The 23,453-nt window shown below is 32.5% G+C and overlaps 5 protein-coding genes across 5 annotated transcripts; 1 reads left to right on the top strand and 4 right to left on the bottom strand.

Annotated features, from left to right (window-relative positions):
• Positions 1-2,570: 2,570 nt before the first annotated feature.
• THI4 (thiamine thiazole synthase) lies at positions 2,571-3,545 on the bottom strand (the record flags this gene model as incomplete). The annotated part of the gene is made up of 1 exon (XM_041550661.1): positions 2,571-3,545. The coding sequence occupies one exon, from the start codon at positions 3,543-3,545 to the stop codon at positions 2,571-2,573; it is 975 nt and encodes a 324-aa protein (XP_041406595.1).
• A 998-nt stretch (positions 3,546-4,543) lies between these two features.
• On the bottom strand, positions 4,544-8,395 carry OXP1 (5-oxoprolinase; the record flags this gene model as incomplete). Its single annotated transcript, XM_041550660.1, has 1 exon — positions 4,544-8,395. One exon carries the CDS (start codon positions 8,393-8,395, stop codon positions 4,544-4,546), a length of 3,852 nt encoding a protein of 1,283 aa, XP_041406594.1.
• A 423-nt stretch (positions 8,396-8,818) lies between these two features.
• On the bottom strand, positions 8,819-9,595 carry YRA2 (Yra2p; the record flags this gene model as incomplete). The annotated part of the gene is made up of 2 exons (XM_041550659.1): positions 8,819-9,334; positions 9,563-9,595. The coding sequence occupies 2 exons, from the start codon at positions 9,593-9,595 to the stop codon at positions 8,819-8,821; spliced, it is 549 nt and encodes a 182-aa protein (XP_041406593.1).
• Positions 9,596-16,901: 7,306 nt separating this feature from the next.
• On the top strand, positions 16,902-20,090 carry KABA2_04S13442 (uncharacterized protein; the record flags this gene model as incomplete). Its single annotated transcript, XM_041550658.1, has 1 exon — positions 16,902-20,090. One exon carries the CDS (start codon positions 16,902-16,904, stop codon positions 20,088-20,090), a length of 3,189 nt encoding a protein of 1,062 aa, XP_041406592.1.
• Positions 20,091-20,372: 282 nt separating this feature from the next.
• DOA1 (Doa1p) lies at positions 20,373-22,565 on the bottom strand (the record flags this gene model as incomplete). Its single annotated transcript, XM_041550657.1, has 1 exon — positions 20,373-22,565. The coding sequence occupies one exon, from the start codon at positions 22,563-22,565 to the stop codon at positions 20,373-20,375; it is 2,193 nt and encodes a 730-aa protein (XP_041406591.1).
• Between the last annotated feature and the right edge of the window lie 888 nt (positions 22,566-23,453).

The following is a 23,453-nucleotide window of genomic DNA, read 5'->3' as shown; positions in this document are numbered from 1 at the left end:
TCTGAATTCATAAAAAAGGTATTGCAAATCCGAGATTGATTGCTATAAAATATTTCGATGGATGGACAAGCCCATATTATGTATTAATTGTGTGTAATATATACACGTTGTTCAGATTTTATATGTGCTTAATGCTTTACTACAAGTGTACTCGTATACATTAATATGGATTCTGCATTTATAATATGTATCCTAGTTAACATATGTATCTAATGTTATTACTCGCGTGATTCGGGATTCTCTTTTGTAGTAAATTTCATTGTTATTAGTATTTTTATTCTCATCTCCATGATTATTCTATCCAACTCATTGTATTATCTGTGATTCCGTTCCATGTTGCATCTCGAGTCCATCTATAAGTAAATCACAAGGAAGTTTATCATTTTCAACCTTACAGGGCCTTCTATATATCTCAATTTTGAGATAATTTTCATCAACCACGAATATCTTAGGAAAAGTTCTCTTCAAAACATATATGCAAATATTCATTTGTTAAGAGCATAAGGCAAATACTATATTAGTATGTTTGTTTGTCAATATTGAAATATACTTAGTGGTTGTGTTAATGAAATACATCACAGAAGCATTCAAAAAGCGATATTTCCTTAAGTTTTAATGTGTACCAGTTTAAGATTATTCCTCTCGGCGGAGCCAAATGCTAACAGTTTTAAAGATAATGACTGTAAGCAAGTAATATTGAAATTCTGTTGTTTATCTTATACGGATATAGTTTTATGTTCTTCGATTCCCTTTTTTTTATTCAGTTAGGTATTATAGGGGGCCGTCATATAAGGAATTTGGAGCGTCAGTTGCGATGGAATGTTGGATATTTTTAAGCTATCAATGAAGTAAAACCGCCAGTATTATATTTATACTTTCTAATATTTACTATAGTTGAATTGCAACATCCAGTAAAAATGGAAGTTAAGATGCATGTTTATGTATCTGTGAAAATCGTATCTCCTATTCAGTTGTTATTTTCCAATTAGATGACATGGATAAATTTTAACACCCAAATTATCTAAGAAGTTGTGTTTTTTGATTCTTATCATTGAAAGAATCAATATTTCCTTCAATGAGTTCAACATAGAAGATAACTGCCAGTCGATTAATACCACTATTAGTATGGAACTGTGCCTTTCAATTAAGCATCTAAAATTAAATATAGTTGCCCAAATAGGGATATTTAAATGAAACATTTGTGCTGTACAATGACAGGTGTTATATCATTATTAAAACCGTAGAAGAAAATATAATATATGTAATTGATTATGTTTCGTATACAGATAATAATTTCTATTGTTGATATAAACTCCAAATTATTTATTAATCCCATGGTAATTTACGGTGAGATATCTTGTGTGCATTCTCAGTAAATTCGAAGTTCTTGAATCTGTACTCCAGATATTTACAATTGATGACTTTCGAGAACCAATTAACTATTAGAGGGTGTTTTGCTTTCCATTCGGGACCAAATACAGATTTAAACCCCTGTTGAAAAGGTAGCAGCTGCAATTAAATCAGATAAAGTAATATAGTCACCTGTTGAAAATTTATGGATGGTCAACTTTTTTTCAAACATTGGATACATAGCTTCTAGTTTTTATTTGCAGTTGAAGCTGTTTTGTCACTTAGGCGAGACAGTTTGATTTCACTTAAACAACTTAACACTAATGTGTTAAAGAAATCTTAAGTACAGAATGAACATATCATAATGAATTGACTTTGAACTAAGTAGTCATTATCGGATCCTAACAATTGTGCTACCTCACCCTGATTTCCACCCTGATGTATGATATAATTCACGACAGCCATCTGTTCAAAAAGGAACGACCCATCCTCAAATAAAAGACCAGGAACTCTTTTTACTGGAAAGTTAGTTAAAAATCGGTCGATATCATTTGTGGTCTCCATCATTTCGATATCTAGGTTGAAATATTTTATCAAACATTCAGCTACCACGGGTCTGATAAATTTATCGTGAGTATAAGGTATCATCTTATTTGAGATCATTTTAATATATTAAATTGCGAAGTTATTGTAATTTAAATTACATTCTAGTTACAGATTGGTTGTGAAAGAAGGTAAGATTTCCACTAGAAAAGTCATCAAACATCCCTTGATATATATATATAATTTTTACAATATCGGCATTGGAGAAGATGAGTAAGGTTATGTTACGATGTTTCCTATCAAAACAAGATCATCCCTTAATGGTAAGAAATAGCAGTACGACAATTTTCATAATACAGTTTCTGTCTCCTATCAAAAAACTTCTTGTAAAAAATTATATTACTAAAAGAAAAATATGCTAATCCAGGAATGAGTAAATCACAAACCTATCATATCACATAACATTAAGTAGAACACATCAATTTTTCTCCAACTTTATTACTACAAACACCCTAAATTATGACGTTTTTACTGTTTTTAAAAAGACATGTGTTAATTTATAACCATGAAACGTATATTTATATAGACCATCGCTTGTAAGAAGCCTAAATTATAGAAAGAAAGCAAAAAATAAAAATGTTTTTAACATTTATTTTGGATTATTTTTCTAGATAAAATTAAGCAGCAAAATGCTTTAGAATTTCATCGGCAGCCTTGATACCAGAAACAGCCATAGCACCGAAAGTTGGACCCATTCTGTTTAGACCATGTAGAGTGGCACTTTCCATACCTGCAAAGTAAACATTACCGACACCTTTGTATTCACCAGACATTTTAACAACTGCAGCTTCGGCGTGGTTCATGTCGAGACCCTTCATACCGGCAACGGTTTGGTTACCATCGATTTGAACAATTCTCTTAGCAGTGAAAGCACCGAATGGGCCATCATGGCCAGTGGTAGATAGAATGACACCGTGTTTGGCAGAAGTATCACGGGAACCATCGTCTTGATAACCAGCTAATTCAATAACATTTGGATCCATACATGATTGTGTGTCGTGGTTCATGGTGACTAGAGTCCAGTTAGTGACAACACCGGCAGCTGTAACTTCACCGTTGTTACCAGCTGGTCTGGTGACTAAATCTTCAACAGCAGTAGCATTAAACAATTTGAAGTTAGGGAACTTTAGAACTTCTGATAGAACAGTAGAGGTGAATAGAGCAGCATGCTTTACGACTACGTAGTCACCTTCGTCTTCGTATGGAACATTGACTTCGTCTAGGAATAAGTGAGCGGGTTTTCTCATGATCATAGCGGAGAACAATTGACCTCCTAACCAAGCACCACCACCTGGAGAAACGTTAGATTCAATACAGACTACCTTTAAGTCTGGTCTGTTCTTACAAATGACGTACGCAGCAGATAGACCAGAAGAACCAGCACCAATGATGACAACATCGGCAACAGCATATTTGTCCATGTCCTTGAAGTAACGAGAGGTCATGGCCCTGGAAACTGTAGATTCACGAATTGGAGTGAATTTGAAGTCAGACCAGTCATCAGTCTTGACAACATCAGACAACGCATGACGGATAGCACCACCGGTTAGAGATAATTGTGCAGTTTCGGTAGCAGTTTGAGTAGTAGACATATCTAAATTGTAAAATGGAGTTATTGTTGTATGAAATCAGTAAAAAATACTTAGATGTGGTGAACTATTGCAATATACCAGAAAAGAAAGATACTAGAGAAGGTGAATTGTGGATAAGATAAGAAAATAAACCTTGGTTTATATAGGATGAAAAATATATACAAATGTATTATTTGACAAAGGTTTCTCAGACAAATGCAAAAATTTCATTCCCATCATTGGAATATTTTACGTACTTATTTCTATTGTTGAGTTCATTCATTCGCAATGAATAAGAACTTCTTTTTATTTATTAAAGTCATCGCTGTGAGTGTCCCCTAATAGGATGACTATTTGTACAACGTGCTCGATAATCGTTCGACCACACAGAGCAAAATACTGTTTACCTCACATAAACGTTATAGGCTCCCATACTAATAGCAATGTATCCTTGTTGAAAGTCACCCAAAATCAAAAGCAGAGCAGACATTTTGTTTTGTTTAATAATGACGTTATTGAATACCATGTCCAGTAATTTGTACTTTAATAGCATACTTTTCAAGAGTTATGCGCTTCACTAGCAAAATCTCGAATTTGTTTGATGCAGTTTGTGGCCGCGATGACCATTTGATACTAAGATTTTCTCGGCCGAGAAGTAGTGATAATAATTATTCAGGATCATTAATAAATATGCAGTTTAGAGGCTTTGGAAAATATTTTGGAATAAGTTATATATTGTTTTGTTAACCTCGTAAATTCAATTATAGCATAGTATTACAAGAACTGGAGTCAAGCATAGGACGTACAATAAATTCTTGATATACTAATTTTTCTATCTTGTATTCTACCATCAATTAGAAACATCTTATCTAATCTTGATAGAAGAACAAAATTCAATTAGAACAATAGTTTTTTTTTGTTCAATTAAGTAATATGAGAATTTTATTCAATTATAAAGATATAAAAATTATTCGTTTTCATTAAGTTCTGTTGTGTATATCATTATTATGTATAAATTATTAATTCTTACCGAATCCGCCACCTCCTGGAGTTTTGATTATCACTCTATCACCGATATTGACATTGATTGTATTCTTACCGGTGATGTTAATCATGGCATTAGTATCACTTCTAAACCATGTATTTTCTCCCCTTTGACCATCCTCACCCCCCTCTAGGCCATGAGGTACCGTGACACGTCTCTCTGATAAAACAGATGCCTTCATAGGTAATCGGAACTCAACATCTCTTATGACACCGTTACCACCAGAATATTTACCTTGACCACCAGAATCAGCACGAATACAAAACTGTCTTAGAATTACAGGATATCGTCTCTCAAGAACCTCTGTATCTGTCATACGTGTGTTGGTCATATTAGTATGAACAGCACTAGTTCCATTCCAGCCAGGTCCTCTCCATGAATCACAACCAGCTCCAGAACCACCACAAATTGTCTCATAGTAACCGAACCCTTCATATTTCTTACCAGTCATTTGATCGATGATACTACCTGTACCGAACGTAAAATTGTTACAATCACCCTGTGAGTCAGCTTGAATGTTTAAGGTCTTTAAAATCACGTCCGTGACACGTTGGGAAGTTAGAACATTACCCCCAACAACAGCAACCCCATTACATGGACTTAATAAGGAACCTTCAGGGATAATTATAGTAATTGGACTCAAACAACCTTGGTTTAAAGGTATTTCTTCCCCAACTAGGCATCTTAAAGAGTAAAGAATAGCGGAGTTAGTAATTGCCTTTGGTGCATTGGTGTTACCATAAATTTGTGGGGATGTACCTGTGAAGTCAAAGGTATACTCTTCCTTTTCAATATTCAATTCAACGTTTAAAGTAATTCTGGAACCGTCATCCATATAGTCATATCCAGAAAATTTGGAAGTCCCAAAATGCTTGACAAGCTTGCTTAACATCTTTTTAATCGTACTGGACGCATTCATTTGAATTGCGTTCATATATTTTAGAATCATTGGATATTTATATTCTTCAACTAAAGAATTGATCAACTGAATACCCTTAGTATTTGCTGCTACTTGTGCTTTTAAATCACTAATATTGTCCGATATTCTTCTTGCACCTGAACAACCGGGATATTGAGCGGGTTTCGTAACAAATAGATCATAGACTAACTGCTCTTGGAATATTCCATCTTTGACCAAGAATTCTGAATAAATAGCAGCACCTTCTTCATAGAGCTCTTTAGAATCTGGGGGGACTGAGCCTGGTAAAATACCGCCAATATCGGCATGATGTGCCCTGGATGCAACATAGAATAAAATTTCGTCTTCATCTGAAAATGCAGGAGTTATTACAGTAATATCAGGTAAGTGGGTACCACCAACATCTGGATGATTGGTAAATAAGACACTTCCACGCTTTAGTTTACCTTTCCATAATTTTGCCTGTGCAATGATACATGTTGACATTGAACCAAGATGAACAGGCACATGAGGTGCATTAGCCACCAGATTACCCTCTGGATCAAACAAAGCACATGAAAAATCCAACCTCTCCTTAACATTTGTTGATACAGACGTCTTTCTTAACTGTGTACCCATTTGTTCCGCAATATCCATAAACCTGTGACCAAAAATGGATAACAGGATTGGGTCAATATATTTACCATCATTCTTCTCTGATACGATAGATTTGTTCAACACTCTAACCACAATATGTGACTTCAAAACCACTGCTTCTGCATTATCAGGGATAATATTGGTTTGTGTATTATCTGCTAATATTGCAGGACCCCTAATTGTTGAGCCAGGTATCATTTCATTGATAACGTATATCGGTGTTTTAATATATTTATCCTTGAAATAAACATCTTGTTGGAAACTACAACATTTATTGGGGGTTATTAATTCATTGTGGGTCAGATCTTTTAATTGTTGGGTAATTGATTCCTGTAAATTAATATTGGATTTTCCAATACATCTGACACGAATATCATCGACAATAATATTCTTATTTACAAAGATAAACCCAAACTCTCTCTTATGGTTTTCTATGAATGCTTCTTCGAAATTCCATTTAGTGCCATTTTGATGAATCATCAACGCAGTCTCTGTACCCTCATATCTCAAATTCAAATATCTCTCTACCATGATGTTTTCGTTGGAGAATCCCACTTTTTTAAGCTCAGAGATAGACTTTGCAGTTAGTTTCTTAAAGATTTGTCCAATTTGGCATATAGTACCATCGTTATTCAATATTAAGGAGCATGGTTCTTGATGGTCCTCTACAACATCAGCTAGATATATACCATACGCAGATAAAATGGAAGAATATCTATGGATAATTACAGTATCTATTCCGAGTGAGTTTGCAACCGGAACAGCATGTTGTCCACCGGCACCACCAAATGAAACAAGGGTATGTTTGGAAACACTAAAACCTTTAGCCTCAGTTAAAGCTCTAATAGGACGTGCAATCCCTTCGTTTGCAACTTCTAAAAATCCACATGCAACCTCTTGCGCTGACAGATTAGAGTTCAGGTCTTTGTTGATAATGTGAGTTAGCTCTATAAATTTTTTAGTAGTAGCATTTAAGTCAAGAGGTTCATCTTCGTTAGGTCCAAAAATGTGAGGGAATAATTGAGGAACTAATCTCCCTAGAAACAGATTGGCATCAGTTATTGTTAATGGACCTCCCTTTCTGTAACACGCAGGTCCAGGATCAGCTGTAGCAGAGTTGGGGCCGACTTTGAATAACCCATTTTCCCATGTTAAAATAGAACTACCGCCAGCTGCGACCGTATTGATATCTAGTTGGGGAGATTGGATTATAATACCAGCAGTTTTGGTTTCAAAAATATGTTCAAGCTTACCGTCACCGTATCTACTAATATCTGTGGAGGTCCCACCCATATCAAACCCTATTAATGGTGTGTTGTTCACTTCATCGAAACATGTTCTCGAATAACCAACAACCCCTCCGGCTGGACCTGAAAGAATCGACCGCAATCCAGAAAATTTAGATCCTTCTACCAAACCACCATCAGATTGCATAAATTGTATACTTGTCTTAGAGCCATTTTTGAGGCCTTGAGAAATACTGTCTAAATATTTTTTGATCACTGGTGTCAAATAAGCATCGGCCACAGAACTATGGGCTCTGGGTAAAAATTTAATCATTGGAGAAACCTCAGAGGATAAAGAAATATGTGTAAAACCCAATTCTTCAGCAATGTTCGCCACCATTTGTTCGTGAAATGGGTATGTGTATGAATGCATAAATGCGATTGCAACTGAGTTGATACCCTTTCTTAAAATACCGTTTAGAACCTTCTTAATCTCGATTTCATTTGGGACCTTTATCACTCTAACAATTTCCCCACTTTTTCCTTCATATGTAAATTCTTTCACATTTGGACTACTTTTACTAAATGGTGACTGTTCAGAATAATCTTCTAATGTAACTCTTTCGTCAATTTCAACAACTGTCTCATATAATGGTTCAGCTTTCTTGATATTTAGATCGAAAATTTTTGGTCTTGTCTGATCTCCGATTAATAGAGAATCTTTGAAACCCTTTGTAGTAATGAAAGCACAAGGTTCACCGTTTCTTTCAAGTGCACAATTCGTGGCCAACGTTGTTCCCATACGGATACTTGCGACGTTTGAAATGTCTAGCACCTCACCACGAGTTATTTTTCTATTTTCAAAGACCTCTAGCACACGTCTGATACCCTCTAATGGTGCATCATTATAATTTTTGGGATCTACAGATAATAACTTAAATACCAGATCATCTTCTGGTTTCCCGCTACCTTTATTGGCAATAACATCTGTGAATGTACCACCACGATCTATTGCAATTCTATATCGTTTATTTGTTTGTTCCATAACTAGAAATGTTTATATGTATTTGGATAGACTTTAGATGATGAATAAATATGTCTTTTAAAAAGTATTAACTTAGTACAGTCAAAAAAGTTACAGCTGAGTTTTATGGGTTGACTCTGGCGAAGATGAATAATGATTGATTTTATTAAATAATCTACTCCAAAATAATGCGAAATAATTTGGATTCAGAATCCGATCTTTTATTTGTTTATTTAATCTCAGCGTTCGCTACGTCAACTTCTGCAGGGGGGTGACTTAAAGCAACAAAAAAATCAAATGTCAAACTCTATGTCGTTGAGAGGTACTTAACGATTATTACACACATCAATATAAGTGAAAGAATATTCAACCATTGGTCTATGTAATGTTACTGTTACATGATGCTATAAACTTTCTTATTTGTATTTTATATAAACGGTTTTCTTAACTATTCATGTAAGCGTCTAATTCAGCATCTAGTTGTTCGACACTTTTTGGTTTTTCAGCTGCGTTTTTCTTTTGAGATTTTTTCGAATCATTGTAGTGGCTGCCCATCGATCCTCTATCATTCCCTCTTCTCCTTCTTCCAGAGTCACGATCTCCACCTGTGGTATCTTTTAGAATAAATCTGCTCTGATGATGTCCTTTGTTTTTGCTACGGATCTCAGTTATCTCAGCGGTAATATTCTCAGATTCGCGTACTTGGAAATTATTATACTTTGAGACAAACTCGTTCATTTTTGATAAATCTTTTAATTCAAAAATACAAGTTCTGTATTCTTTTGTATCATAAAATTTAAGAAATATTGGTTGTTCAAATTCGTTAATCCAATCTTCGATCATATAATCAGAGACATCGAGTGGAATTTTATCAATCTTGACTCTTATTTTAGGTGGGGATGGTACTTTTTGAATAAAATGCGATTCAAGTGTGTTTCTTTGATCTCTATTACGGTATCTCTGTTGGAGATAAAAGGAAAGGTTTTAAAACTTTATAGAACTATCGCCATCTTTCAAGTGTTATATTGGAATAGAAATGATAAACGAATTTTATCATATCTGTTTTAATACATTCTGAAAGAGGAGTTCTATAAAGGTTAAATACAAAATGAAGTTAGTATTTGTTTTTCTGTTGAATTTATGACTGTTAAATAAATAGTTCACTAGTAAAGGGAATTGAATACATACCGTTACATGATGACGAGGTTTATTTTCTTGCATTGTAATATCTTTTTGAGGTGCAATTTTAGAAGTATTACTATTAGTAGATGTTGTAATATCATCTGTGATTAGGTTTGATGAGATAATTGGCTCATTCGTAGTGTTTAGAGTCTGCTGGATATAAAAATGGTGTAGTTTATGTTAGTAATGATGGTTCATAAAAAATATCGAGGGATTGCAGATAGTCAATTTAACAATTCACATCAATGTTTGTTTAACTATACGAAATAAGTGTTAGTGTAGCTGAAACCGAAAGAAGTCAACTTATATTACAGTTAACATACATTATCCTTCTCAGTGGAATTTGGTAAACCTTGTTCCATTTTTATTTGGTTGCAAAATTTGGTGTATACTTGGACAGTTTACTTGATGATTTGGAGTAAACTCGTTACTGTCTACTCTTCTATAGTCTCCCTGTAAATCTGGTTTGACTAATCTGGTTTTCCAATCTTCCTGAAAATTAGCCTTCCAGAGGAGGGAGCGTTAAACAATCATTTCAAAATAAATTGTCGTTAATAGTGATATTAACTACGTTGCTGAGAAATCGATTGCAAAACTGGGTTTTACTATCAAATGTTTATTCTTACGATAATTTCACAGTGATTATTGAGGTTCTCCATTGAGAGTGAGGCTAGAGGAATCGCCTCTGCATAAATGTTTCCTCTTTGTTTCTAATTTGTTTCCAGTTCTATAAAGGCATAATCATGTTCTGCCTTGTTTGAAGTGGGAAGTTCTTACCTTTCTCTTCTTGTTTATCGCTGGACAAGTAAGAGAGAGAAAGGGGAGAAACAGCTAAAGGTGAGAAAGAAGGAAGGGAATGGATGATTCGTATGCACACGAGATAATAACATAGGTCAAAATTGCCTCCCTTTTTTTGTGTAGTAGTTGTTTATCATTCTAATGCATTGGTTTCCATTCAATTTTGCTGGTAAACAGCACTACGAAAATATTTTCGAACTTACTGGAAGCATTAAATATTTTGGTTTCGTCTACAACCACATTTTGTTCATTCTAATGTCTAGGTGGCCAGCAAGCGAAAAATAATATTTATAAACCTTCTGTGTTTAAGACCATTTTACTTCAAGATTGTTATGTGTCTAAACGCAATGAGTAAAAACTTTAAACTTCGTTATCCATCTTTCTTGTTGTTTAATAGTATATTTAAATTTAGAACTCGATAAGAGTATTTTTTCTCTTTGGGGGGAGGGGAAGGTATTAGTTATTTGTAGTATAACCAGCAATAATCCCTCAAAAAAGAGAAAATAATACCATGTTATTGTCCTTTTTACATCATTAATAATACAGAAATAACTATGTATCGGTCTTAAGTGTCTTCAGTTCAGTTCAGAAAAAAACGTACCATAATTCTTAAAGAAGTTTTACATATTTTATGCAGTTCAAGAAGTATATGCGGGAATGTTCCTAGTGGGTCCTACATAATTTTCTCTAAAATCATGAAAACATTTTCAAAAACTTTAAATCTCCTCTAATGACTTCAAGAATGTGAACCCTATTTAGCTTGTGTTTTGTATCAACGTAATATCTCCAATATCTTGGTTTGACATATTAAATTGTAGAATTTGTACTGTATGCTCTTTCTGTTCTCCTGCATTTCTTTCATCTTTAATTTTTTTTCGTCTGCGCAATTATTTTGAGAATTGGAGATACCTCACTAGTATATTTACATTTCTTTTTTTCTGTTAAGAATTTGTATGAATGCTCTCAATTTAACTGTAGTATTGTTCATTGGCTTCTTCTATGTTACCTTCCACAGAAAAGCGTGAGAACAGAAAAAATACTATTTTTTTGTTCTCCTTTTGACTATTGATAGGATAGCCACTCGGAAAGAATAAATAGTGCACCTCATCAATAAACAACATAGCGAAATAAAAATTGGCATATTCAAGATCAAAAATAGGAGCTTCAAACAATTACATGTCACAGCTGTATTTTAAATTGTAATATGTAAGGATCTATGGTTTTATTTTTGTTCTACTCCTTGTGAAATAACCGGTTCAACTTTTCCAAACAGAAGTTGTATGATACTATTTTTTTAATAGAGACATTAGACCAACAGATTGATAAATTAAAATACCTCGATTAAAAATGACAAAACAAATGAAGACGTTGTAAAATGTTTATGTTACGAAAACTTAAAATTATTCCATAAAAATGACACAAGAAATAAGAAATAAGAAACAATAACCTATATAATACACAATTTTCGAACAAGAAAACTTTAAAATAATTGTACTAATCCGTAAATATAGTACAAATGTATTTCTCATTTTATTCTACAGACCCTGTCATATTTTTCTAAAAGCTTTTTGTGCACTGCTTTTACTGCATTCGAGAAAGAGCTAATGGCTCAAGAACAGTAAGACAATTAATTAGAAATGAGGTTATATCTTTTTTCATGTTTTCAAATATCATAAACTAACTACTAAATTGTATAGCAATCGATTTCTAAACGAAAGAGGATACAATATGGTTATGTTTTTAATTATTACATTAAACTTTGGAACCGGAGACCCAAGAAAAAAAAACTTAGATGAAATTTAATTTAAACATTTAATTTCATTCAAAGGGAGGTATGAGGAGGAACATTAATATAAAAGCTTTTTAGATGTTATGACTGATTATTATCATATTTAAAAAAACAATCCTTTTTAATTCCTTACTTTCACTTTAATCACCACCTATAAATGAATTAAGACAGAAAATTATGCAAAAAGGTGAGAGAATATAGAGTTACGCAAAGTGTTCAGTCATATTATATGTGAAAAGAACATTAATAATAGAGATGATTGTAACGTCAATTGTTCGTACCAATAATAAGAGATGATTGGAATAGTCGGATTTTACAAATCATCTACTAGGAAAATAGGGAAATTAATCCAAACGCTTTGCAAAATGTTTATGAAAACACCTAGTACAACATTGTAAATTCCATAAAATACATGCCAAATGGATGGATTGCTATTTTACTTCTTTTTAATGTAGTGTTTGCCTCCGTAAGTAAAAAACTTTTCGAAATCATAGAGTATATATGAACTTTTCCTATTGCATTCACTTAATGTATGGCTTTTGTTATGCTTCTCTCCTCTTGTTAATCTCTTTTTTATATTTCTGGATCAAGTTTTATTTGACGAATTAAAAGAAAGACATAATAATGATGTAATTTTATCATTTCTCAGGGGTTCGTATGATTTCACATTCCAGAATGTTATAAGTGGGAACACATCATATTCTGTTAGTTCCTTCCTAATTAGGAAAGGTTTATAAAAGGAGATTGATGCGAAAGAAATGGCAACTGAAACCTCTTCTTTCCTTCTTCTAATATGTGTTTTTCATCTTCTTGTCTACGTTTCTCATTTCAATTTTATGCCAAATATTCAATGAAGAGCACAATGACATTTCGTATTTGTCCTAATAATCGTTTGGTATTTGAGACAAAAAACGGCATGCCTTCAGGTTTCCTAAGAAATTTCATCCGAGAGGCTAAAACAATTATTATAAAATTCACAAATTTATAAAAGTTAATGTCCTTTTAGTCTGTACACTACTTGCCTGTAATTTGCGTATCCCTCTCCGTTTTTTTATTAATACTTCTGAACGTGGGATGCTACTAATACTCTCGTTATATGGATATTAGAATAAGCCAAAATATGCGACACAGAAAAGAACTAGAAAAACCGGGCGCAAAAATACGGAAAAAGAAAAAGAAATTACTTGGACAATGTAGAAAATGGTACGGCAATGCTCTGTAAAATCACGTAGAATAAGCCGTAAAGAAGATCCAAATGCGCACACAACTTCTTGAGAGAGTCCAATAGAAACGCGTTTAACTTTAGACTGCTTTATTTCTTTCTTTTTTTTTCTCTGTTTGGCTTTATTTCTCCCCCTCTCTTATCTTCGCCTTGTTGTTTAATTTTCTTTGTGAGTTGTTTTCTTCGTGACAAATAATTATGGAGAATGGAATCGGTCAACGCTCGGTCCTGCATACTTTCTCCATTCTCCCAACCCAAAAAATTTATTTTAACTGACATCGACTAAAATGTTAGATATATTTTATACCGGATTGTTGTGGCGTCAGAGAATGGACTGGACTGGATTTGCGTTTTGTCTGTTTTCATTAACATTTACAGGTTGTTAATTTTTTTGGCTTCCCGTTCCCTTCTTTTCTCAGGGCTTTTTTCTCTAAACAACAAGCATTTTTTTAGTCGTGATTTTTTTCTTCTTTCTTTTAATTTGGTAGAAATAAGGGCCACACACACTTTAAAAAATTGAAAACATCGTGCACATAATTTACTGTTCGACCAAAACATTAAACTTTATATTAGTTTAATTAAGCGTTCTGAAAGAATTTGTAGAACAACTACAGAACATTCCACATATATGGGGATTTATCTTCTATAAATTTCTTACCATTTGCCGATTAATTGGGTATCGTATTTTAAATTTGGTTGTTCTTAATTTGTCAATAAGTAGTTGTTGTTGTTTTTGGTTTCCTGATAGGAATTTTTCAGGATTTATAGAAAAATAAAAGGCTAGATGTGATAGAACCTACATCATCATTAAACTTTCTTGTTTTACAGGAGATTGAACTTTAATTAACGAAAATAGGAAGTACTATGAATGATCTAGAGTTTACTCACTAGACTTTATTGAAGGAAAGGGTATCCATATGTTGATGTTTCTTTAGTGTTTGAATATGATACGTCATCATTAATACAATCTAGAATATCAGAAACCTACATGTATTCTTGTCATTTGTCTATTTGTTTTGTAGATTCGATTTAAAAGTTTACCAAATAAGACTATGAACCTTGTTTAGTTAACGTATAGTAAAGGATATATAAATCCTCGCTAATACCGTTCAAGAAGAAATGAGCGATAATGAAATGATATACAGTTTCTATTATTGTCAATATCAATATAAATACTAAAGTTTTAACAAATAATATGCCGTGCAAATTTCTGAATAATCAATAACACATCTCTCTATATTGTTTGGTTAACCAATTACAAGTATGATCATAAATGGTTCTATAACATTCTGTACCAAAAATTTAAACTTTCTATATTTTTTTATAATTTTAAAAAATAATTAGCTGGTTGTCTTTAGATGAATTTAAGATTTTACACCATTGTAAAAGAAAGCAGAAGTTTTGGAAGACAGATGAAATACATCAACTGTGTGTTTCTCCCCCTCTCCCTCTTCATCGGAATAAATTTTTCTTTTATGTTCTCACCCACTTTCTAAAGGAAACGTTAGTAGTGGGGGGAAAAAACATCAACCAAGTAAGGAACTATATTAGTGGTTCATTTTCTTTTTCACTTTATTTTTAATCTAATAGCAATGTCGATCACAAAATTCATTTAATATATAACTAAAATTATAATTTTTTAAAACAAATCTGGCATTAAACACTACATCAACTGACTATAATCTTAAAATTATTAAATATTCTATTCTTCCGCTAAATTGTTATTTCTACTGAAATTTCACCTCATAATGGATATTAATAGGTAAAGAATATTTGGTACTTTTGTATCCAGATCTTTCTTTCCTTCGGTGGTTTGTTCTTAACTTTTTGGGTTTTCATGATATTTTTTTTCTCTTTGACTTTGCAAAATAAACAATCGAATTCAATAATACTTGTCTCTTTAAAAACTAGTTTCATCATAAAAAATAAAACAAACCCTATAGAATACCTTTCTTGATTAACAGAAATTGAATTAATTTTGTGTCTGTCTGTGTATGTGCGTTTTTAAGTTTGTGTTTCTTTCCTTTCACCACGTTAACGAATGAATTTCTTTGAAGGATTTTACCTCAGAAAATTTTTAAACATCTAAAGCTCCATAAAATCTTTTAACGGTATTCTATATATAAAAGAGAGAAAGGAGATTATGGAAGTTAATGACATAAATTTACTTTCCAGTTTATTAGAAGTAAATCAATTTTGTTAAATCTAACTTCTTTTGTATTAATAACACATTAAATTTATTTTCGACAACTCATTCGAACATCGGATACATTGGACATATATCTTTTGTTGTTTATCTACAACTAACTTTTTTTTATTCATCATAATTGGTCTTGTATTCTACTTTTCGACCTGACCTTATCATATTCCATTAATATACAAAGGAAAAATAGCACTGTACTCCAATTGGTTATTTGTGTTTTTATAGGTTCATCTATTCTTTTTTCTAGTGGTAAAATTATTTATTTTTTGTCCCTTTATTAGAACAAACTCATCCATTAACATAGGAAAAATAAGCACATTCCCAATTAGAATATAACCTTAATTTAAAATAATAGACGTTGAAGAATAAAGTCGGCCTTTTGTTTTTTGAGATTGCTTTGTCAAATTTGTCATATTGGTTTATTTCACGTTATACTTCAATTAACTAAGCAGAAGAACGAAACAGACAATAGTCATCAAAAATATTTGAAACAATAGTGACTAGGGACAATTGAAGTTCTCTCTTTTGATACAGTGTTAAATCATTTTTTTGTTTTATTTGTTTAATTTTTTTGTCTCCTACATATTACGTTCTTTTGATAGTATCGTCGAAAGATTCTCTTGAGAGATTTTATGAATATTTGTGAACAATCATCATCTCATCCATTCTTTATTATTACCTCTTTTGTACGAGGGTGTATTTTTACTTTCTTTATTATATTATTGCTGCATTCCATTTATCCGACCCCTACACACACTAACTGGTCAACAAACCAACTTTGAAAGACTAATTCTTTAAATTGCATGAATCTGTGAATTTTTTTTATTATCCAATCAACTCGAACAAATATTAATAACACACATATAGTAGACGGTAAAATTACCACATTTCCTGTTGTTGTAGTTGTTGTTTGATTCGGTTTCTAATAATAATACTTTTAGAATTACCATAACATTTTATAAATCCAGACTTCGAGGTCGTTAGGTTTTTCCTTTATTCATTTTAGAAAAGAAAAATTATCGATGGACCCATCACATAAAAAAGATACATTCCAATAATATAATATATTTCGACAAATTAACAAAAATCCCTATCAGTGTAATTAAGATATATACTAAAGGAACTGTAGAAAGAATATCGAGGCTTAACATTAATATTTAGCATATTTTCCATATTTCACATTTCTTTTAATTGCACTTCCACACAAATTGTATTATAATCAGCATTCCTTAATTAAATTAAACATTCTAAATTTTCAGTCTGACTCCATATTGCATTTATAATTTAAAGACGGCAAATAACTTGAAAACAACATAATATACCAAAAAAAAGGATGGATACTTCACAAAATATGGATTTAAGAAATGTACCGCCATCAGCAACATCCAGAAAAAAAAGGAACAGAGTTCCATTGAGTTGCACCATTTGTAGAAAGAGAAGATTAAGATGTGATAAGCAAAAACCATACTGTTCCAATTGTAAGCTATTAAATATATCTCATCTATGTCATTACATGAAACAATTATGGGCAGATGATAAGGAAACATGGTCTGAGCATGACGAAATATCATTTTTAAAAATAAAATCTGATAATCTAAATGAGCTTATTGGGATTTCGACAACATATAACACTCAACAATGTCCTGTATTAACTGATAATGGGTATATCCCATATCATCCCAATGAGATTGAATTGAATTTTAAATCTGATGCGGCTATGATAGATATTTACAAGACCACTTGGGAAAATAAGTTTAGATATAACCCATCCAATAATCCGGTGACAATCCTGAAATCAGATCCAAAATTACGAAAGATTTGGAATAATGTAACGAAGCTACATGAACAATTAGATGATGAACTTAATAATACAACACATAAAACAGGTAAAGATATCGTATCGATTGCGAAACAGAGTACAGTTAGACGGCAGGAATATATAAACACATCATTAAACGAAAGTGCAATATCTGATCCGCAATATGATGGTTCGAGAATTGGAAATCTAGATCCTGAAAACAGTACAGATACAGTAGACGATTCTATCTCATTGCAAGTCCACAACATTGGCCCATCTCGTAATTCTGCAGGTTCAGGATTCAGTGGTGATAAACAAACTGTTGGAACACGTAGTGATGATGTTAATGATCTAAGAAAGCGAAATTCTATTGCAAATATGCTTAATGAGGATGATGGTGATGGCACCACTGTTCCAACAGTAGATCCAAATTATGTCATTGAAATTAATTCTGATATTTCCTCCAACAATGATACCAACAAAACTGAAGAAGAACGTGTTGCTGATATAGAAAGTGGAACATCGATTTCTAAAGAAGATATCCTAAATGCATTACTTCATTTTTTACCATCTCGACTTGAAACTGAGTTACTTATTCAGATATTTTTTAAATATCTTTATCCTAGTATGCCCTTTTTAGACTCGAAAAATCTTATAATTCAATTCAATAGGATATTCTCGTATACTGATGATTCAGTGGAAAATTCCCAATCTGATAATAAGCTATTGAGAATTTCGTTATCTAATTATAATGATTATTGTAATTTGGGTATTATTATACTTATAATAAAATTGACTGAGATATCTTTTGCATCTAGTGCATCTAGCGATGATCTAATAAACGGTGTTAGCAATCAACAACCTGAACTAAGCCCAGATTCTGAGTTGTTCAAACAGCAGATTCCACATTATATAATCGTACTGATCGAGAAGGAGTTTATTAAAATTGGAGATAACCTATTTGACGTATATGTTCCGTTACCACTCATACATTTCTCTTTGCTTTGCAAAATTTATTGCGAATCCTCGAATGGCATTGATGATACTTTTAGATCATGCTGTTCGATAGAAAATATCGTCCAACTTGCTCTTAGTTTTGGGTTAAATATCGATCCCGATAATCATTCTCTATTAAATGAAGAAAAGGCTAATAATGACAATATAAATATCCCACCAAACATTGAAAGGTATAAACATACATGGAGAAAAACTTGGTATTTCATAATATCTTTAGATGTCAGTCAGTCATTGAATTTCGGAAAAGCACGTTTGCTAAAAAATTTGAGGGAGGTCAGTGATACAAAGCTGCCCATTTTCTCTAATGTAGATTACGTGAAAAATATTCAGGAACTCATAGTAGTGAAAAATTTTACCCTGTTCTATGAAATTGATTTGATAATCATAGGTATTCTAAATTTATTTGATGATGCTAGATATCATAATATAACAAAGTTGAAACTCGACGTTATTATAAATTCGTTGTTAGACTTAATTTACGGACGAAAATCGACTAAAGAAACATTATTAACGTTAGATAATCTGAATATATTTCCAAAACAAGAAGGCTGGTTAAGAATACATTTTTCGAATGAGGCTAATGAAAGTTACAATCTTCCAGATATTCAATATTTGCTCCAAATGAGGTCGAACGTATTGAATTTTACGGAGCTCGAAAGAAAACTTGAAATTCCGAGAACATCTATAGTAAGTTCTGTCTTCTTTGTAAAGCACATTATTTTGAGGCATTTGATTTTTGATCTAAACTGGAAATCATTTACTTACTTCACCTCGAATCACCTCTCTGAAAATCTAAGTCACTTTTATGGTCATGAAGGGTTTAGTTGGACGAAAAATATTTTAGACAACATTCTTTTTTTCTTTAATGAAACCTTGAAAAGTATTGGTATAGCAGAGAGAATTATGACCCCAGCATTGTTGCAACCAATATTCTCCTCTGTTCAGTTTTTAACTAGTTTGGTATTAAGAGAAAGTCAAAACAATGATAATAACGGTTTTCTTTTATTAAACTCTGTCACGAGATTATTAAAAAAAATTTCTAAATATAACAAACGTGCAGAAGTCGTATTTGATTTTATAGATAATTTTAACAAAGTCTACTTAAAAGATAGAGATGTTGCTGATGTAGTACCTCATACAAGTGTCGTACAGAATGTTCAAGGACTAATCACTCGAACGCAGAATAATTTGCTTTTAGATCACCATGGTCAGCAGTATATGGTACCACCCCAGCGTGTCATGGCAAACGATATAAATGCATTCCAGCGCGGAGCACCAATATACAATGTACCTGTTCCTCAAGAGGTTGCACCATACAGAAGTATTGTTTCTTCTCATTTTCCTGTTACTAATTATCCTGCCAACCAATACAGCAACGATGAACAAATATCCTTTTCTCAGTCCGCTCAATATTGGGTCAATAATAACATTGGTTACAATCTGGCAAATCCTACTTTGATGGGACAGCCCGTAATACAGTATATATCACCACATATGATACCTGGAGTCCAAATCCCACCATCCTCGATGTATTCTGGCTTACCTTTAACAAACACAATGTCTCCTTATGTTTACCCCCAAGGAAGTGTTAATACTCCCAGTGTTCAGCGTCCACCTCCTTCAGGTGATGTTGTCACGAATTCAACTGCTGCGCAGCTACCCCGACAAGAACACCAAAATTTTCCTGGCGAAAATAATTCTCACTGATAAAAACTTTTTCTTATTTGACAAAGTAATCCAGCTGGAAGAAAATAGAGTTACAGAGTAACCTTTCCCTTTTAATAATATGAGAGCTCAAATGTATACTGATTATATAGTTGAAAATAAATGTCATTTTATTAAAAAAGTTATTGATTTAAGTGATATTCAAACTTAAGAATATCTTACATTTTTAACGTTAACGAATTACTTAGAACCACAGTACAAAAAGTACTGATGTTGTCGAAGATAAAATTATATGATACGGAATATAATTTACAAACCTATAACTTAATAGATATCTCCAAAAATATTTGAGAATCGTTCATTATGGAGCGAGTATCTAAGGTTAACCTCATTTAACCATTTTATTGATTTAGCGAATTGTTTTAACGTAGGTTCTATTAGAGAAAGATTTCCGTAAGTAACAACCAATCTGTAGGCAGCTTCTTCGTTTTCTTGGTACTCCTCTAATTTCCCAAATTTTGTGTTTATAGCATCAGAAAGTGTCGGAACTATATTTAATCCGTTAGAAGGGTCCTTTACCACTAAAACCGAATAATTTAATAGTAAGGTGGAGACAGCCAATGCCAAATTTTGCGCTTGACGTTTGGTTTCATTTTCTAATACGTTATCCAATGTTTCAAATACTGAGTCATACATTTTAACAGATTTCATTAGATCAATACCCCATTTTTTATTCAAAAAACAATTAACAAGGATACGTGTTATTAACATCCTAATATTAATATCCTTAGAGTTCAAACCTTCTTCGACAAACTCACTGATATCACTAGCCGTTTCCAATTGGTGAACGATTAATCGTATTATATCATAAGCTGGAGTTTTTGTGTTCCATGATGATCTAATTGTGACGGCATAATTGTATAAGGTTTGAACATTTCCCTCGATATCATATAATGCTGAACCGATAGTTGCACAATCTTCATCATTGAATGTTTTCTCTTTCTCGTTTAATTTAACTATCCCATTTAATAATGCATCAGGGTTAAATGAAACTAGAGGTAAAAACTCTTTAATTGGTAGAACCCTCAAGTTATCTGTATTTATCATTTGCGGAGGGGCTTTAACATCATCCTTCTTTGTATTATCAGTAGGTTCATCAAATGAAACACCGTTTGTATTTTGAAGAATAAAATTAACAATTTGATCCTTATAACTTGATGGTAAATCATAACGCATTATAAATTTGTCTGCAGCATCATAAGGGTTATCTGTGATATTAATAGGAAGTTTCAATGGTGGTTGACCTTCTTCTATATCAACATCAAACACGTAGTCGTAATCATTACCTTCAAAATTTACCTTCTTATCACTTCCAGCACTATTAGAGCCTACGACTTCACCGACTTTGGACCAATTTGAATTGGAGTATTGATAAGCATCTAGAGCACCACTAGGAGATTTAACGACTACAATTTGACCTTCTTGTTTACCTGGTCTTTTCAAAACCTCGGGTGGAGATACCTTTGATTCATCGAACTCCATTGTTTGTGAGCTTAATGAGGTACTTTCAACTTCCTTTTGAAACACTTCTATGGCACTAGTGGAGGCAAAACGACTTTCCTCATAAGAAAAGATTCTGATAGTATTATCACTACAACCAACAACAATATCATTGTTTGGAAGAATATCTAGGCACCAAATGGAGACAGCAGGCACTCTGATAACTTGTTTAGCTTTACCAGTTGTACAATCCCAGATTCTTAAAGATCTATCCTCACCACAACTAATCAATTCAGCTGTAACGTTGTTGTATTTAATATCGTAAACAAAACTTTCGTGGCCTTCTAAAGATTTTATAATTTCCCCACCTTCATTGAATAACTTGATTGTAGTGTCATTCGAACAAGTTGCGAAAAGGAAGTCATTTTGACTACTTGGAATAAAATCAATTTGTCTAATAACATCATCATGAATTCCCGTAATAGTTTGTATAGCATTTTCTTTATCCCAAATCTTGATAGTTTTATCAGCTGACACAGTCACAAATTTATCTTTGTTGTTTGGTAAGAATTTTGCATCCCAAACTGCAGCTTCGTGACCTTTCAATGAATATTTTAGGGATCCACTAGACCAAACTTTAGCTGTCTTATCCCAAGAGCCACTAATTAATTCAGTAGTTTCAACATTTTCATTTAATGAACAAACGTTTGAAGAGTGGCCAACAAGAGTAAATTGAGGATCCTCATTCAATGAACTATCAAGTTTACAACCATTAATCAGAGAATCCTTCCCAGCAAAAAATATTGTTTCATTTATAGAATCATAAGTGATAGCATTTAAGAACATATTGGTATTGTATAATACTTCATCTGTCCATAAATTGTCTTTCTTATCAGTAAGAGACCAACGACGTACTGTTCCATCTCTCGATACAGAGGCTAACGTATCATTATTGATTGCAACCACGCCCTTTACATCCTGGTCATGTGCCTTTAAAGTAGCACTCAATTGAAACATGATTTAATCGATCTACTAGGTTATATTATTTGGTGGTTTGATTCTTGCAAGTTTTCGACGTTATTTAAATTTTACCATAGATTATATATCTTGTAATTATAGGTTTTACCCTTAGAGTGGCAAATACTGATCCATTGAGCTCTTTGAAAACTTTTCGCTCTGATAGGTAGCGCGGAATCTTAAGTTTGTATAATAATAGTTATAGATAGCAGAAACAAGGTACATTTGTTGAACATTAGAGACTAAAAAGTATTGCATGTTGTATTATGAGATAGTTCAGAACTAAGTACATGCATATGGACGGAAATTGCTCCTTTTCTTCATTAAATGATAGGGATTTATATAATGTAAAAAGGTGGAACTAAGTTAAGTGGTGAAATATTTTCACTTCCTTATATACGAAATATGTCGTTGACTACATGGCACTTTATGAAACAAGGTTCATAACCATCGCCATAAATTTCTCAATAAGAATAGCCTTAGTTGTTATTTTTTACCAGATGATAGCATGGTCAAGTTACTGACATATTTCTCTTATAGTTCAAGAGCTTTCAGTTATAGCATTTAACAGAGAGTTTGTTAATATCTTGGAAACAATTTTCCATTTAGAATGCTAAAATATCTAAAATATTATATATATATAGAATTCTTGACAAGGTAAGAAAATACCAAAACTAGTAGATCTCTTGTGGCAAATTAAATTTGTTTATATTTTTTTTTATAAAATTTTAAATTTTTTATATTTAGTTCACTCTCTAGGTTATTGAAAGACCTAGACAGTGATATATCCAAGTAAACAAAATTTCATACTGTTCAAAATGTAACTATACTAGCACCATAACAACTGAACTAAATGCTATATATACTTTCTAGATCTCTAAATTACAA

Source organism: Maudiozyma barnettii (genome assembly GCF_903064755.1).
Source record: "Maudiozyma barnettii strain CLIB 1767 genome assembly, contig: KABA2_04, whole genome shotgun sequence".
NCBI lineage: Eukaryota > Fungi > Ascomycota > Saccharomycetes > Saccharomycetales > Saccharomycetaceae > Maudiozyma > Maudiozyma barnettii.
The sequence above is the reverse complement of the archived record's forward strand: the minus strand, read 5'-3'. Positions and strand labels throughout refer to the sequence as shown.